Source organism: Paracoccidioides brasiliensis (genome assembly GCF_000150735.1).
Source record: "Paracoccidioides brasiliensis Pb18 unplaced genomic scaffold supercont2.29, whole genome shotgun sequence".
NCBI lineage: Eukaryota > Fungi > Ascomycota > Eurotiomycetes > Onygenales > Ajellomycetaceae > Paracoccidioides > Paracoccidioides brasiliensis.
The window spans coordinates 46,761-65,582 of NW_011371386.1; the positions used below are offsets into that span (position 1 = coordinate 46,761).

General features: G+C 35.1%; 2 protein-coding genes across 2 annotated transcripts; both read right to left on the reverse strand.

Moving 5' to 3' along the window:
• Window positions 1-3,035: 3,035 nt before the first annotated feature.
• On the reverse strand, window positions 3,036-7,445 carry PADG_08676 (uncharacterized protein; the record flags this gene model as incomplete). Its single annotated transcript, XM_010765676.1, has 4 exons — window positions 3,036-4,033; window positions 4,092-5,068; window positions 5,196-6,487; window positions 6,624-7,445. 4 exons carry the CDS (start codon window positions 7,443-7,445, stop codon window positions 3,036-3,038), a joined length of 4,089 nt encoding a protein of 1,362 aa, XP_010763978.1.
• Window positions 7,446-13,429: 5,984 nt separating this feature from the next.
• Window positions 13,430-14,110, reverse strand: PADG_08677 (uncharacterized protein; the record flags this gene model as incomplete). Its single annotated transcript, XM_010765677.1, has 2 exons — window positions 13,430-13,619; window positions 13,650-14,110. 2 exons carry the CDS (start codon window positions 14,108-14,110, stop codon window positions 13,430-13,432), a joined length of 651 nt encoding a protein of 216 aa, XP_010763979.1.
• Between the last annotated feature and the right edge of the window lie 4,712 nt (window positions 14,111-18,822).

Consider the following 18,822-nt stretch of genomic DNA (forward strand, 5'->3'; position numbering starts at 1 on the left):
TTATAGATCTTCAACATCTAATTAAAGACCTTCTTATCTATGATATCAAGACAGAAATAATGAGATGATCTGTCAGATTTTACACTCTGTGAAAAGCTGATTTTGATGAGAAGAGTCTGATGATTAGAAGAAGTATAAAGAGATCTGTCAATCTGTATGTTCATTATTTTGATAATTAATTCTGAGATGGCCCAGGCTAGATCTAGCATATTATGCTCATATGTGAGAATGTCTGAGTCTATGATGAGAGTAAAGTTGAAATTCATGATTTATTGCAGAAATGATTTGACTCACATGCTTAAAGATATCTCTAATTACCACACAGTGTGCTTGATATTGAGATTGTCAGCAAGAAGCAAAGAAATTGCTGAAATGAATCAGAAAAGAGAACAGCTGACATTTTGTTTAAAATTCTCTATATCTGAGAATGTATTGTATATATTGACTGTCTGAAGCTGTAGACTTCAGATCTGTATATACAGCATGTGAATGTTCTGATTTTCTGCCCAGAGGTCTAAAACTACATGAGCATGAATTTGTAAGTGCTTATGCACATAGATAAAGATCTGTGACTTTCTGTTCTACTTTTCAATTGAGATAAAGCAGTTGAATGCTAAGTGCTTTTTAGAGATATATCAGCTTAGATTTCTATGAATTTAGAGTTTCTGTATGAGAAGAATGTCAGTCTTTCTTTCAAATGCTAGATTGAGAGTTATTTTATATGCTGAGTTCTCTTTTTCTACATTGATCTGCATAATTTGCAGAAATTATGAAGATCTAGAGTTCTTCTTTATTGAGTAACTGAAAGAAGAATATTGTTGCATGAGATGTCATGTTGAATATTGCATTAGATGTTGAGTTGAGTCTCATGTTTAATGCTGTGTCTGATGCTGTGCTTGATATTGTGTTTGATGCTGTGTTTAATATCAATATAAGATTAGATCTACACTTAGTAGAGTCATTCACTTCCAGATCTACTGATGAACCTTAATTACTGCATTTGCTGTTATTTATTTTGATTAAGTATATCTTATTCTGTGTATTACAGATATTTCTCAGCTGATTTCTTGAATGTTTTTAAATAATCTCATTTTTTATCTTTGATCTGATAAAGCAGAATGAATCATCTGCAGCATGTGATTCAAAACAGTTAGTGCAGTAATTGAAGCATTCATATACTTCATTCTTCTTATAATAGATCAGATTTTCTTTCACATAATTCTTAGAGCTGCATTTTTTACAATGAGAAATACAGAGACAGTATTTTTTTTGATGAAATTTTCAACATCTGCTGCATTGTTGTATTTTGATCTTAAATGTCTTTCTGATCACTGATCTTTGATATTCATATAGTTTTACTTTTAATAGCAGATTTACTGCTGTCTTTTGTGAAAAGTATAATATAAAAATGATTGTTGAGTTTTCAGAGTGTGTTTTTTATTTAGTGACTTTGAACAGACTTAATTCTGATTTGAAGTGTGAATTCTTCTGTCATAAATTCTGCTGAGAGATGTAAAGTTTCATCATCATAATCACTAATCTTCATGAGCAGCTTAGAAATCAGACAGATGATTTAATATTTTTTCTTTTTTATCTGAGCATTGATGAGAGCAGCTACTATATCATTCTTTTTGACTAGTAGAGTCTTCATGTCTTGTAAGCTTCTAGAGATGATGATAACATCAGTGAATATGACTTGAACTGCTGTGATGACTGCTGTCAAAGACTCTGAAAGTTCAGTCTTCAGCTTTCTAAGAGTAGTGATTGAGCTTGCTTTGTGAACTAGATGATTTAAAGACAGACATGTGAGAATTTGTAATGTTTTTTCTTCTTTGAGATTATTTCTAAGCAGAGATTTCTGTGATATGATTGCTGATGTTTTTGCTACATTAGTGTTGTTTGCAGCTGTCTTTGCATAGATAGAAGCTCTTGCATCAGTTGCATCAATGAAGTCAGTAGATTTGATTGTAATGAACTGCTTCACTGTTTCTTGACTTTCATTATATCAGTTCTTGACTAATGCCTTCATGATGACTCCAAGAGTCAATGCTCTTGATAGGTCTTTTGCCTTCATGTCATCTAAGTCTTTTTCAATCTGATCAAGCATATTTGCAGCAGCTAGTGCTTCTGCATGGAATTTCTATGTCTTGGCCTCATGAGCAGCTAGGAGCTCACTAGCCATCAGGCCATGTAGGTTGAGATGTATTGGTGCGACATTTATGCTCTTTGAGCTGCCTGCTGGTGTAGGGGAGCTTGAAGGCTCCATGTCATTCAGTTCACATGTGTGGTGAGCAATTGGGGTGGAGAGATGGGGTCTCTTGGGTGGTCAGTGTATGGGGGAGCAAATGCACGTCAAGGCTTAGGACACATTAGGTGTTGTTGGGGGGCCGGGCGCGCTGACAGTGCTGTGTTGGCACACCATCAGACTTGCTGCCTGAGGGGATGGGAGAGAGCTTATAGGGATGTGATCAAGATTGATTAAGATGTTTTCATAGTTTTTTGATATAGGCGGTGGTAAACTGGTGTTGATTGCCAACTAGGTAAGCTACTTCAATGAAATACTAAGATGATTTCTGAAAGATGGAAGGCTCTGTTTATATACCCCTTTCCTTAGCGCGGTTGCTAGGTCGTTGCTAGGCAGTTGCAATTACCCTTTTCAACCCAGTGAGTGGTCTTACGCCGTTGAGCAGTCCGGATGGAGCCTGTTCTACGCCATCACAATAACTATTAAAATAAAAATAATAAAATAATAATGAAAAGTTTATAAATAAAAAATTTAACTTGCTAATCTCTGACACTACATTTATCATAAATGATAAGAACTAATGAGAAGATCATAAATCAATATGTGTTGACACAGAAATATTTAATTAACACCATATTAACACGTTCTAAATTCTGATATATTGGTGAAAGGTAATGGGTGAAAAATTGTAGAGCTTTCCGTCATTGAAAACCAAACACTATTTCTTTTGATTCTTTTGCGAATTCTGCATCTAGGTGTAGGTTACATGTTAAAATGGGAACGAAGCCTATTAATGGGAGGGTCCATTGCCTCGTGTGCCAGCTGCTACAGCCTTTAAGATCATGTCCTTGGCTGCTTCCAGATTGTCCCTTGGTCCTTTAATCTCGATAGCTTCGCCCTGTGTCTGGTGCTTCGGCACGTTGATTCTACAACTCGTTTGTTTCCGAATCTCATTTATTTTATTCCCCCCCGGCCCAATTACAAGTCGATATGTTTTCGGATCTGGTAAGATGAGGTATCCAGTGGCGGAATGACGCGATGCGGTCTGAAGAGCCATTTCGATGATTGCCTTTGCCTTAGCCACATTTTCTGGCGTTCCAGAAAGCACCCACGGAATCGTGTTGGCAGATGTTGAGTCAGTTGATTCCACAGCAGCGACATCGACAATTTTCCAGGAATGTGTACCAGAAATTGTTGACGAATCATCTGTAATCAGGGGGAATGGAGTGGGCCGGTCGATAACCCCATTGCGAGAGTCCGAAAGAAGGGGGCGTGGGGGTAATTCATGTCCAGCATGGTCAATACTGACTTGGTATTCATTCCGAAGCCTACGGAATAGCCTGCCATTATCAGCAACAGAATGATGCAAATTGCGCGGAACCTGAACGCTCTCGGCATGCTGCTCCTTTATTAGAGACTGTATATGAGCTTTTGCCTTCTCGACTGCATTGCTGGGCCCTTTTATCTTGATGTCCGTACGACCAGACCCTTGCTTGGGAACATCAAGTGTAATTTTGAATTGGCTCTCCAAATTCCGTCGAGTTTCTCCACCTCGGCCGATTAGGAATCGATGCAGGGTTAGGGGGACGTCAATTGCTGTTACGATTTGGTCATCCTTTTCTCGAACGAACTCTTCGATGGCTGCCACAATTCTTTCAACAATTGCGGCGTTTCCTTCCAAGCGAATAACAGTATCGTCGCTGTCGGGAGGAGGGAATTTCACTATCCTAGACGCACTGCCATCGTTTGGGCCACCAGCATCGATAACGATTTTACGAATGGTTGCACCTAGGAAATGATTAGCTAACAAATTCAAGACGGAAGAAGTAGTTAGCAGTATACGTACCCCCGCCACCAATAAGCGCCTTGTGATGCTTTTTGTCCACTTCGATTGTCTTGACAATGATTGAGTCGAACTCCTGGGATCTCTGGAGCAGCAGCTTTTTTGCATCTGCAACCTGTTTCTTCGTCCCCTTCAGCCTGATATCCACCCTTCCTGCTGCATCGGGGGCATCGTTGGCAGCAGGTACATCAATCTGAGCTCCAGTTTCAGCTCTAAGTTGATCCATTTCGCGACCCCTTTGGCCAATTAACGAAGGGATTTGACTTTGCGCAACTGATACCAAATCTGTCTGAGAATGATCCACAACCCACTGATAAAGACTTAAGATTTCCTCTCGCGCTCCGTCTGCGCCCTTGCGCGGGCCGCGAACGACGACCTCATCAGGGGCTTGGGATGGACGAGCATTTCGGTTTCCTCCAATTTCGCTTGCGGTGTCATTGACAAATTGATCCTCAGCCCCGGAGATGCTATAGGCACGAGGGAACTGGACTCGAACGTTATAACGTTCTTGCAGGCGGTTCACCTGGCTACCCTTCTGCCCAATCAAATCACGGTGGTAATGTTGAGGAATTTTCAATATGTAGGTGGCCTCCTCTTCCAACCTTTTGGCCAATGCAATAATTCGACTTCGACAAGCATCAGCCTTGGCTTTAGGGCCCTTGACATCAACTTTGCCATTTTCCACTTTGATGTCAACGTCGAATTCCTCTCGGAGTTTATTGATATTTTCGCCCCTTCTTCCAATCAGAAAATTTGTATACTTCTGCGGGAAAGCAAAAGATGTTATGTAACCCCTTTCGAGATCATCTTTTTCCTGCTCGAGAACAAACGCTTGTATTTTCGACGCGAGATCTTCGACATCGCTCGTACGGCCGCGAAGCCGTATCTCATCCCCAGTAGCTCTAACACGAATGGGGATATGGTCTTCACCTTTTTTTTGCTGTTCCCGGCCGACAAACCTGCGAAGTTTATCGTGGTATCTGGCCAAAAAAACAAAAAAAAAATTGAAATGGAATGATCAGTGAGGAAACAAAAAAGAGCCAAGATATATCACAGAAATGACGTTAGACTGAAGTGCGGAAAATTAAAATGCGTGGGAAAACATACTTCAATGGTACCATAATTGATGTAGCCAAAACGTCGTTTTGATCTCCCAAAGACGTGAAAAGATGTGATTTCGCCTCGGCCAAAGCATTTTCAAAAAGAGCGAGTTCGCTGATTGATGGGCGGTGTCTTGGCAGCTCATGTACTCCAGCAACCCAGTCCTGGCCCTCGTACACCAGCACCACGTTTGATGTATCTGGATCATCCGGTAAAATCAGATGTACTCCAAAACTGTTCTTCAGTTCAGGCCCAATTCGAGACCGAAGGTAGGGGTGAAAGTATGGATCGATCAATAAAGACGCAAGTTTGGATGGAGGATGGGCCTGGATCAAGTTTACTATATCGGAACGGGCACGAATAGTGTTTTTCCCATCTCGAGAATATACCTCCCAAGTCACTGACCCGTCTAGGGAAGAGGGGATGACGATATGGGCGTCATATAACCTTTCGAGCTCTTTGATGGCTTGTCGCTGCTGTAGGTACGAGGTGAGAGCCCGGGCATGTACATGGGGCCCAGAAGGAGCTGCGGGATGCTGTCTAGATACATCAATACTAGCCATTTGCATGCTAGTAGCCAGATCCATTGCACGATTGACTCCAAATTCTATCTGGTCAGGGGGGCCTGTGATGGTCAAAAATTCAGTATCATCGTTCGCAGGAGGTAGGATTATTGAACAGCCAGTCTGAGCCAAAAACTCATGCAACGAATTATTAAGATCACCCAAGATGAACTGATGTTGACCGCGATTGATGGCCAGTTGTCGGAGAGTAATTTGACCCTGTAGTTCTTCCGCGCGTTGCTCAATCTCAGCACGGGCTTGCTGTGCGGCGCTTCGCTCACCAGAAATTTGAATATGCCTGTCTGGGTCTGGAGAAAATTTGACTTGACCAGCAGCAGCCTCTGGGGGAGGTGGTCGCGACCACGTATCATAACGGGGAACTCGAATTTGCGTCTTTGTACGTTCTTCGAGCTCAGTTAGATAGGCATTATGAGCGCCAGCAATAAAAGGGAAAAACTCGGGGGGGACATTTTTCAGTCGCAAATTTATGTTGGACGATCGCTCTTTTACAATAGCCTCGATCTCTCTTCTTGCCATCTCTGCAGCAACTGCGTCTCCTTCAATTTCCACGTCGATCGTAACACAATCGTCGTCCTCATCGGAAAAGAGTGACCCCTGTGGTTTAGGGACATTGATTCGAGCACCTGTCCGGTCATGGATACCCTGTACAACTGCGCCTTGTCGGCCAATTATATAGGGTCTCGCAGAAGCTGGAATGGGTACAGACACACGTTGCTTTGAGTTTTAAAATCCCCGTTGGTCAGGGCAGGAGAAAACAAAAAAAGACCTTTGTATCATTTGTAAAGAGAAAAGGGAGGAAGAGTTTCGGTTGTGAGTTTTGGGGGGGGGTTTGGTTTCAAGAGAAACATACCTTAGAGCCGACCTGTTGGGCAACTTCCCTAAGCGCCTGACGAACGGCTTCCACAGACCCTTTGCCTTCAAAGATAATCGATTCGCCTGGGCCATTGTGCATATCGACGATGGCCCTTGAGCGCTTGCTAATTTCCCTCAGAATATCCCTGATGGGCTTTTTCAACTGGTCACGAGGTAACATCTGTGAGGGAGCGAAGCGAATTCGCTCCACATGCTTGCCCGGTATTGTCATAATCTTGGGACCGCTAATGGAGCCAGGCTGGGCCGCGTTCATGGACATGGATCCGGGAGTGGCCAACCCAGATGTCGGGGTCGGGGTCGAGGTCCGCGAGGAAGTGTTGCTCGATGAGATATGGGATGGAGGCTGGCCGAGATTTGACAGGCCGTTGACTGATGATGGATTCCTGCCGGCCGATGTCCGGACACCCCAAGCCATTGGAGCGGCAGCCGGAGTTCGAGGCTTTGGTGCTCCACCCAACGCCGGGAACAGCTCCTCAGATCGCACATCAAAAACCGGAACCTTCGGAGGAGGGAGCTTTGCGGTCGAAGTAGCGGGAATTTCGTAGAACGGCTTTTCTTTGGCGGGTGCAGAGGTAGCTGGGACATCTGCGGGGGGTTTTGTAGTGACTCCTGGGCATGTCCCAGCAGGCGCAGACGCAGATGGCAAGGGGTGCTGGAGATCATGTTCATCCGGGACATCCTCGACGGTAACCTGGTGAGGGTCACTCCGCGTATGCTGCTCCTCGAGCAAGGCGGCTGGAGACTTAAAGGTCCCGATGGGGGTTCCATTGGCGGTGGGTCCGGAGAGTTGGGAAGTCATGCTGGGCTGGAAGAAAAGTTCCACAAGTTATATTTTTATATATATGATACAGATATTATGGGGGCAGGCGAGAGATAGATAAAGAGTAGAATCAGGTCTGGAGGGCGAAGGGCGGAGATCGACAGGTATAGGATTGGTTTAAGAGAAGATGAAAATGAACTGAAACCTGTTGATTCGACACGCATGGGATGTTAGCTTTGTGTATGGTGTATGGTACGAAAGTCAATGGATAGAGTACTTGAACAAGTTGGCAAAAACAGTGATGGAAGAGAAGGGTTCTCTGTTTAACTAGAGATCAGTAAATAGATAAAAGGTGTATGGTTGCAAACACCTGAAATCTTTTCTTATTTTAAAGAACGAAGAGGAAAAAGTAGAAGTAAAAGAACAAGAGAGGCAATTGCAGAACAGTGAAACAACTACTACTGGAGGAAGATGAAGGGGAAATGAAATGGACGCAGGGAGCGCGAGAGAAGTGAGAAGTGAGAGTGAGAAGGGAGAAAGAGGGAGACTGGTAAAGTTTGGTTCTTTAACCCACTCCATTCACGCCAGAAATGAAGAGAACCCAAATGAGGAGTTGGTGTGTTAAAAAAGAGACGATTAATACTCTGCTTGCCAATTGGGACAGATGTAAGGTTATGTATGTTGTACCTAGATTATAAATTGGTGGAATGGAAATGGGAATGGGAATTGGAATGGGAATTAATTAAATAATTTGATGTTCTGGTAACTAACTTAGTTATTGGGAATGCCAGGATGGCGATTTCTGTTTTCTGCACTGAAGCCGCTTTTGCGGGGGGTAACTATCTAGATGCGTTTTCCCCTGAGATCGGGCAGGGTCATTACCAAAAGAGGAGATAATATAAGACTTTTCAGACAGAGATGAACATTGAAATAGTATTCATATTTAGATAACTATGCAGAGGATGAATGAAGACTTCAAATCCTAGCAAGCACTTATTGGTGCAAACTGTGACATGATTGACCACCCAACAATTTCCACCACCCAACAATTTCATATATTCCACCCCAATTTTTCAACTTCAAACCTTAACACTATGGTCAACAAAGCTGAAATTCAGCTTGCAATTGAAGATTTAAGATCACAAGAATTTCCAAATTATAAGCAAACTGCTTTGAAATATAAAATAGGTCTGACTACATTGACACAGTAGTATAAATAAGCAGATTTGCAAATTTAATATAACATCAAAATATTATAAAAAATTAATTAACTTATAAAAAAAAATATTTATTCAGTATATAAATTATTTAACAGATCACAGTCTTGATTTTACATCTCAAATAATGCAAAATTTAAAGATTGAATTCACTAGAAAATTTATTAAAAAGTATTAAATAAATTAAAAAGTATATAATTATATATAATTAATTAAAAGTAATAAATTGCAGATAATTCTAATTATATTAAAGATTTTTTCAAGCAGATTAATCAATTATTTTCTGTTTTTTTTCTATTAAATTTGCAAACTGCTAATAAAATAACTTTACTTTTACTTAATTTATTTTATTACTAATTATTATTATTACTATTATCTTTATTTAATATATATTTAGTTAATAACTATGATATTTATTTAATTGAACTAGAATTTAACTATTTTACTAATCTAATTAATAAATAGCAATTAACTCATAGTTATAAAGTTTTATCTTAGAATAATATGTTATTTAGTAATTTTTTAATAAAAGATATATTTATAATTTTAATTTTAATTTAATATCTTTTTCAACTTAAATAAAATAAATATTTCTTATAAAACAATATAAACAACTCAATAGAGTATAAAATAAAATAAATTAATATAATTATAAAATAAAATAAAATAAAATAATAAACTAATATAAAAAAATCTTACTAAAAGTATTATTAAAAATATATTCTCAAATTTTATAAATTAAATATTATATTTATTTGAAATTAAAGTTTATTCTTTAAAGATAATTTTTATTTTCTCTATAAATTTAATTAAAAACTTTCTTTTTAATTTAATATTAAATAAAAAAATTATATTTAATTGATTAATTATATATTTTTCTTTTAATTTCTTATTTATCTCATTATTTAATGAGCAATTCATTAGTATATAATCTAAATTTTCAACTATATCATAGAAATTATATTTGTTAGGGAGTGAATGCAAGCTGCATAAGAAGGAAACTCTCTGCATTGCTAACTGCTATATAATGAAATACTAAGCTTGATGGAATGAAAGGAGGTGCTGGGGCCTGCCCAGGTTATAACCACCCACATGGTCATTTGATCATGTGAGAATATTTGGCCTAACTGGGCACTGAGCTTAATCTGATGTCAAGTCTAACCAGGCACTGAGCCTCAGTCAGACTCAGTCAGGTGCTGAGCCTAACATCACTCCCTAGTCTAGAGACAGGCATGTTCTCATGCTGGTAGGTTGTCATCAACCTCATCCTTCAGATAGCTGTCTGTCTCCCATGCCTTCAGCCACTCATCTAGTTGTCTTGGAGGTCTGGCTTTTGTAGAGTTAGCTTCATGGAAGTCACATATGACATGTGATGATTCTTTGAAGTCATGAGCTAGGTACCAAGATGAGTCCTCATCAAATCCCTTCCAGTGGACTTGATATTGCAGTTTGTCTTGATTTATTTGACTGACTAATATATGCTTCACTTCTCATTCATTTTCTCCATCTATCTTAATTGAATCTGGTGGTTTGATAGTCTGCTCTGGTAGAGAGTCTCTTGAATCTTTGCACAGCTTGTCTGAGAAGAAGATTGAATGAATTTTCATGATTGTGGAGAGGTTCAGTCTATAGACATTGCTCATTCTCTCTAAAATTCTGAAGAAATCTGTGTTCTGTGCTGTCAGCTTACAGCTTGATCAGTCAATTCTGTATGATTTCAATGTCAAATAGACAAAATCTCTCATTGTGAAGTCAGATTCTCAGTGATATCTGTCAGTCTATCTCTTCATCTGTTTCTGTGCTGTCTTCATGCTCTTGTCTGTTCACTTTCAGATCTCTTTCATCTGTTTAACAAAGTTTTGAGCAGCTCTTTGATTTGTTCTCTTCTCTGTTCTTAGTTCCCTTGGCAGAGGCCTCCAGTCAAATGATGTTCATGACTCATATTCATTTACAGCTAGAAAGAGGAAGATTTCAGTGAAGATGTTTGAGATGACTGCAGAAGCATAATCTATAATGAGTAATCACTCATCTCAGTCATTTTGATAGTAATTAACATATGAGTGAAGATGTGTGACAATATACTGATTTGTTGCCTCTGTCTGCTCATCTGTCTGTGCATGATGTGCTGTTGAGAGTTTCAACTTTATGTCTAGAATTTCTGTGAACTTATCTCAGAAGTTTGATATGAACTGAGAGTCATGGTCAGAGACAATCAAGTCTGGTGCTCCATTATAGAAATAGTAGAATCAGATGAATAATTGAGCCAGCTCACAGACTGTAACTTCACAGGTGGTAGGAACTGAAATTGTCTTCTTGCTTAACTGACAGACTATAACTAGAATGGCATCACAGTTACTTTTGCTCTTTGGCACATTCATAAAGTCCATTGCAATATGCTGCCATGCTCATTCTGATATTGATAGTGGCTTTAGCAGGCTGAGGGCTTTGTTTCTTGAGATCTTACTAACTCAGCATGTATGACAGTTCTGAACATAGTGTAAGACATCTGCCCACCAGGTGGTCCATCAATAGTGGGGGCAAACCAGGGCCAGGGTCTTCCATCCCTCTGGGTGTGCTGTTGAGGTCTGATCATGAATTTTCTTTAGCAGAGCAGCTATAAGAGTTTCTTTCTGAACAGACACTATCAATCTTTCATGATAGAGCAACATATTATCCTCTATTGTATAGAGGCTATTCTTCTTTTCTACTTGCTGCTGCAGAGGCTCAATTGAGGTGACTGTCTTGTTTAAAGACACTATGTGTTCAGCAATGTTCTCTTTCTCTGAGAAGTTGATGCTAGCAATATTCATAGAGAAAGTGATCTGAAGGTCAAGAATCTTTGATTCTAGAAGAATCTGCATACAGCTGTTCTGTTGCTTCTTAACCTGCTCAGATCTGCTCAGTGCATCCCAGTCATCACTTCATCTGAGGCATCAGTCTCAATGTGGGTTTTGCATCCAGAGTCAAAGTAATGTAGAGTTGAAGCCTTCATCAGCTGCTTCTTCAGTTTCTCAAAGACTGATTGACATTCTGATGTCCACATGAATAGAACTGTCTTCTTTGTCAACTGGTATAGTGATTTTGCAATTCAGCTATAGTTTCTTATAAATTGCTGATAGAAGTTGTCAAATTCTAGAAATGATTGAACATCTTTTACTGTGATTGAGATCTGCCACTTTGTGATGACAGCAGTCTTCTCAGAGTCTGTCTCAATTCTCTCTGTGGTAATGATAAACCCCAGATATCTTGTTCTCTGAACAGCAAACTCACATTTCTGGATGCTAGCTTGCAAGCCTGCTGTCTTTAATCAGTTCAGTACCAGGTTCACTTGCTGCTTGTGTTCTTTGAAAGTCCTGCTGTAGATTAGAAGGTCATCCATGAATGCTGTCATGAACTTGTCCAGATAGTCAAAGAAGATACTGTTGACAAACTGTTGAAAGCAGACAGAGGCATTTGTAAGTCTGAAGAGGATCACTCAGTATTTATAGATCTCATAGCAGGTTCTAAAGATGGTCAGATCCTCTGACTTAGAGTCCATTTGAATGTGATGGAACCTCTGCTGAATGTTCAGCTTTGTAAAGTATTTTGCTCTGTTGAGTTGGTTCATCAGCTCATCTATTAGAGGCAAGAAATACTGATCTTGTTTAATCATAGCATTCAGCTTGTGAAAGTCAACACAGAATTGTAGCTTCTTCCCACTATGAGCAATCAGAATTGAGGAGGTGTAGAGGGCTGAACTTGAAATGACAAAGCTCTTTGCTAGATTGATTTCAAGATAGATCTTCACTGCTTCTAGTTCCTTCAGATTCATCTTATATAGAGATGCATGTCCAATGTCCTGAATGAGATCAGTGTCAGACTGAAGCTCTATCTTAAAATCAATGTTCTTCTGTAGAGGAGGTAATTCATCTGATGCTTTCTTTGAGAAATAGTTCTTCTGACCTTTCAATCATTCTGATAAGTTGCTGATCAGCTTCTCATCAGACTTCTCCTCAGCTCCCACTAAACTTCACTTCTTCTTGAGCTGTTTATCAATTTCATACAGACTGGTTATGAAGACTGTCAAGTTCTTGTTCTTCATATATCCATGGAAAGAAGCAGTCTCAATGAAGTTCATATTCATTATCTGTGATGCTGTCTCCTCCCAGGTCAGTCTCTGCCTTGTCTTAGATGTCATGGCTGAGCTGGTCCCTTTCAATCTGCAGAGCTGAGCCTGATGCTCCTGTCTGATCATCTTGTCCAGTTTGATCTCTCTTCATTTCACATTTGTCTGATGCTCAAACTTAGAGTCTGAATGCTTCAGTATTGATCAGGGCACTATCTTCAGCATCAGCTCTGTCATCTGTTCCAGGATAGACCATTCACTTAGCCAAACCAGATGCTGATTTTTAACATTCAGTCATATATCCTGTGCTGTCAACCACTTTTGTCCCAGGATGACAGAGTACTGGTCTAGGTCTGTCACCAGCAGGGGAACATTCTGGAATCTCTGGTCATTCACCCAGAGGTTTAGAGTCAATGTGCAGTCTATCACTCTGTCAGAGGCATCATTGTATTCCTTCATGCAGCATTTGAATGAGAGTTTCTGAAACTTTCTATTGAAGAATCTCATCAATTCTATAGTGTATTGAGTATCAATAAAATTCACATCATTTGCTTCAGTATCAGTGAGAGAATTTGTAGAAGTAGCAATTTCATTATGAGCTAACTTAATTGAGACATTAAAGCTCTTTCTCTCAATCAAGTTCTTCATCTCAAACCTCTCACAGACTATTGAATTATCTGAGATGAAGTCTTCTCTCAGACTCATTCTTTTTCTGAATCTGCTGAAAGCTCAGAAGTGTCATTCTCTATGAGCTCAGTAATCATCTGTTGAGACTTCTTCTTTGCAGAGCAGTTTCTGGCAATGTGATCTTTCTTCTTACAGTAGTAGCACTGAATATCTGAATGAGCACCCAAGGCTTTCTTTATGATAGAGGATTTTGTGACTGAGATGCTGTGAAAAGTTTGACTGTCAGAGACTCACAGAGTGTTTTGCTTGAAGATATTAGACTCATTTTCCTGCAAGCTCTTTGACTTCTGAGTGACATTGATTGTCTGAAGGATGTGAGCTGCCTGAGCATAGATCTTCTGAAACTCAGCATATGTATTGATGATTGCATTAACTACTGTCATCATCCTCTGAAGGTCAAAGAACAGCTTGTCATTGAAGTCTGTCTTGTAGTTCTCTTTGACAATCTTGGCCTCATCTGCCAGATGTAAGAATTTTGTGACAAATTCATGATAATTGTCCTCATTGCACATAATCAGCTTGTGATAATCACTCTTGGCATTTTGCAGCTTGTTAGCATCCTCATATATTGACTTGAGGTGCTCAAATATCTCTTCTGCAGTCTGATATTGCTCAGAGTGGTCCTCTTTTATACAGAGTGCAATGTGATATGTCATGTTCTCATCAGTCTGGTTTTCAATATATGCAATTCTCATGCATTCAGTAGGGTAGTGGTCAGCATTCCCTCAGAGCTTGTTCTTCATCTGAAAGAGCCAGTGTTCAAATTTTGACTTCTTGCTGTCAGTGAGATGTTTTGAGTCATCAATCTTGACAGACCTTCAGGTAGTCTCAGAGAAGATGACATCTTGACTTGCTGCTTGATTGCTGACTGTCATGCAGATCAGAGTGTGACTAAGTTCATCATGTTCAGCAATTAGCTCATCAATCTGACTTTGCTTGACAGCAGTCTGGTCAGTGACATTGTTTCATTCCATCCTCAGATGTGTGATTGTATCTCTCAATGTTTTTTCATTATCAAAGATGCTGTCAAAGATTGCTGCTAACTCTTTGTAGACATGGTTCTTGTCTGAGTGAATCATCTGTCTGAATTCTTCAAATGAGATCTGTGGTTGATCAGTTGATCTAGTTAGAACATATTGTCAGTTCCTCTTGATCTTTTCAGAGAGCTGGAAGTCTGAGGTAGTCATTCTGGTCTGAGTCTCTCTGATGAGTAGTAAGGGGGATGAGTTGCTGTTGTATGTTGTGCTGTCAGATTCTTGCTGAGCAGATTCTACTCAATTCTGAGTAGAAGAGATAGAAAGAAGCTTAGTATTATGTTAGAGAGCAAATGCAAGCTGCATAAGAAGAAAACTCTCTGCATTGCTAACTGCTATATAATAAAATACTAAGCTTGATGGAATGAAAGAAGGTGCTGAGGTCTGTCTGAGTTATAATCACCTGCATGATTATTTGATCATGTGAGAATATTTGACCTAACTAAGTGCTGAGCTTAATTCAATGTTGAGTCTAACTGAGCACTGAGTCTCAGTCAGACTCAGTCAGACACTGAGTCTAACAATATTTATTAAAGTTGAAAAAATCTTTTAATTTTTTTATATATAATTTAAAGTAGTTATATTCAAGTATTATAAAGAAAAATATTATTTTTTTAAATTTTATTATTATAGACTTCTATTTCAATTTCATTTTATATCTTCTATATTAAATGCTTTTTTTTTCTCAGATTATTACTCATTTATTAAGATTTAATTTTATAATTTTTTTTAATATATAATAGAATATAGTTCTTTGATTTATTTTTTAAATTTTAATTTTAATCTTTATTTCTAAATCTATTTTTTCATTTTTTAAAATATTTATATAAGCAAATACTTAAAATAAATAAATTTAAATATTTTTATTCTTAATTATATTTCTTTTTAGTATATTTTGATTTAATTTAAAATTTATCTAATTACTTTAAATTTTATATTCCTATAGTTTTTTTAATATTATTGAAATATTTAAAAATATTCAAATATTATTAATATTTACCTTTTTAAAAATTATTTTATAAGTTATTATAAAAGTTTTTTAAATTATAAATAATTCAATATTAAAAACTTTATTTTTTTGCTAAATTTTATAAAAATATTTTATATTTTAAATTTAATATAAAATATTTTACTACTCTATTAACTTTTAACTCTTCTTATTTACTTTTTAAATTATTTGAGTATATCAATAATAAGTTCTTCTTATTTATCTTAGAAGTTTTTAAATATATATAATTTTTTCTCTTTCTTTAATAGTTCACTAATAGTAATATTTATTAATGATATTTAATTTTTCTTTTAAGAATAAAGTATATTATAATTTATACTTTTTACATTTAATTATAGTATATATTCTATATAGTTGAGAGAATAATATCTTCTTTGAATTACTAGAGTATTTATTATAATCTAATAATCTTTAATTATATTATAATTTGATAAAATAAATCTCTTTCTACATTAAAAATCTAATACTATTATTTAAAATTCTTTCAGTTTAAGTAATTTATTTTTAAATATAAACTTTAAAGTTGAATTTTAAGTCTAATCAGACTCTCAGCCATCTTACAAAAGTTTTTGATCATATAACTTTATTTTAAAGAGTAATAGTTTTCTTTTATTTATTTTTTTTAAGTAAAAATAATTTAATTTAATTTTATTTATATTAAATTAAATAAAAGTTTTATTTTTTTGAAATATTTTCTCTATAACTTTGCTTATATTATTATAATTTACTTATATAGATTTAAAACTAGTAATAAGATCAATGTTATTAATGTAGTTAAGAGTTTTTACTATATATATGCTTTTATTCTTGAATAAATTAGCAGTATATATAGTAAAAAGAATAGATAAGACTAAAGATTCTTGAGAAATTTCTATTTTTATAAAGATATTTCTCTATTTTATTTTATTAATGAAAAGCTGAATGTTTTTTTTATTATAAAACATATGATTTATTTTACTAAAAACTTTAATGACTTTAGCTTTTGCATAATTGAAATTATTTTATTTTTTAAAATATGATCAAAAGTATCTTTTATATTAATAAAAATAGTAGTTGAAAATAGATTATTATTATTAACTATTTGAATATTATAAATAGCTGATTAAACTATATCTATAATTGAACTTTATTTTCTACTACTTATTTGATTATTATATAGTAAATTATTAGTAGTGATTAGAAAAAAACATCTAGATTTAATAATTTTTTTAAATTTTTTTTTATAGAATTTAGAAATTAATAATTATTTATTAAACTTTATTATAATAATTTCTATTATTTCTTTTCATTATATTAAATGAAATTTATTTTATTAAAAAAAAGAATAATATAGAAAGTTTTTTTTTTTAGCTTATAATATATTTTATATATTATAAAGTAACTTATAAGTCAAGTATAGTAGTTGTTTTAGTAGAACTAGTGAAAAGAACTACTTCTAGCTCATCTTTTATTAAGTTAAATCACTTTTATTTTGTTCTAATATTATAATATTTATTTATAGAAATATATTTCTTAAATTTTATTGACTTTAAAAATAAAACTCTTATAAATATTTAATATTTTTTTATAATATATTAATAGTATAATTTTGATTTTGATATTTTTATTTTAATATAAGAAGCTTTACTACTTCCCTAGATTTAATTTAGTTAAAAGCTTTAAAAATATCGTTATTTTCTACATTTTCAAAAAATCATTTTAGTGTTTAGTTTTTACTTTTTTAATATTAAAAAAGTAATTATTTTTTGATATATTTATATATATTTATAGATGTTAAATTTTTTTTCTCTCTTTTCTAGCTGTAGTTAGTTCCTTATATTTATCAGTTAGAGTATTATATTATTAGAGTTTTAAATAATTTGATTGATACTTTTTGAGTATATTATCTTTGATATTTAATAGTATAATATTAATTATTAACATCTTATGAAAGCTTTTTTTGATTTTTTTTTCTTAAGGTTTTTATATGATTTTTAACCTCTATTTATTAAGTTTTTTCAAGTTATATTAATTAGATAATAATAGATTTTTAACTAATATAAATTTTTCATCAAGTCAATTGAATTATTTAATTGATCAATTTATTTAACATATATGCATCTAGCATTTACATCAATAATATGCTTACTTTACAGATTTCTCAAGCTTTCACTCAAAAAGAAAAGATTCTTTTAACTATTCAAACATTAAAAATAGATCAAACTTCAAGTATTAAGAAAGCTGTAAGCTTATATAGCATATTTTTTATTATCTTATAGAATCAATTGAATGATTCTATAATACAAGAAAATTCTCAACTCAATAATTGAAAATTAGTCTCTATTAAAGAGTCAGTTCTTGTACAGTAAGTTTTATTTATGAATAAATATAATCAGTCTTTTTAAGTGTGCACTGTATAAGAAACAGTTAATTTTCCTTATATCAACTAAAATTCTAGCACTGAGATTAAATCTTCATCTATAGTTGATAAATGCTAAGTTAATCAATTTATTGATCATTATTTTGAGCTTAAATTCAAGTTCTCACACAAGTATAATTATCAACAAATTCTATATGAAGATTCTGATATTATTTATAAGTGATTCAAACTTATATAAAACATTATTGCAAGGTATAAAATTCTAAAAGATAATATCTACAATGTTAATAAGATTGAATTTTAGATAAGAGTTATTAGCACTGCTAGAGTGATGACTGAGTCTAAAAAAATCAATCATTCAAAACTGATTCAATCTGAAAATCAAGAATAAGTGATTATTATTGCTGAAATCAATGCCACAGATTGAGCTCTTCATATAATAATCATTTTCAAAGTAAAAGTACATCAATTCTGTTGATATAAGATGGAAGAATTATTAGACAACTAAGTTATTGAAGTCAGTGATAATAACTAGATAACTGACAAATTAAATCTGTATTGACTGAAGAAGATGTTCAATAAAAACACTCTACTTCATACAAAGAATAAATACTAACTGTTAATTCTTAATAAATATGAAAGTCATACTTCAGCTGAATTTGGTTGATTTTACTTTAAGAACAATATTATTACTCTCTACATGACAGTTCATTTCTTTTATCTTTTTAAGTCATTGAATGTTGACTACTTCTTCTCTCTGAAAACAGTGTACAGACAACTGATAGAGAAGTAGATGCAGTTTGAAATCAATCACATTAATAAAAAAAAGTTTTTGACTTTATATTCTACTACTCATATATAGACTCTGAATGAGAATAAAATTAATGATAGTTTTAAAGCTGCTGAGTTGATTTCATACAATTCTAAATAAATTTTTTCATATCTTAATATCACAATGCATACACTCATTACTTCTGAAACTTCCTATAGCTCTCAAGCTTCCTG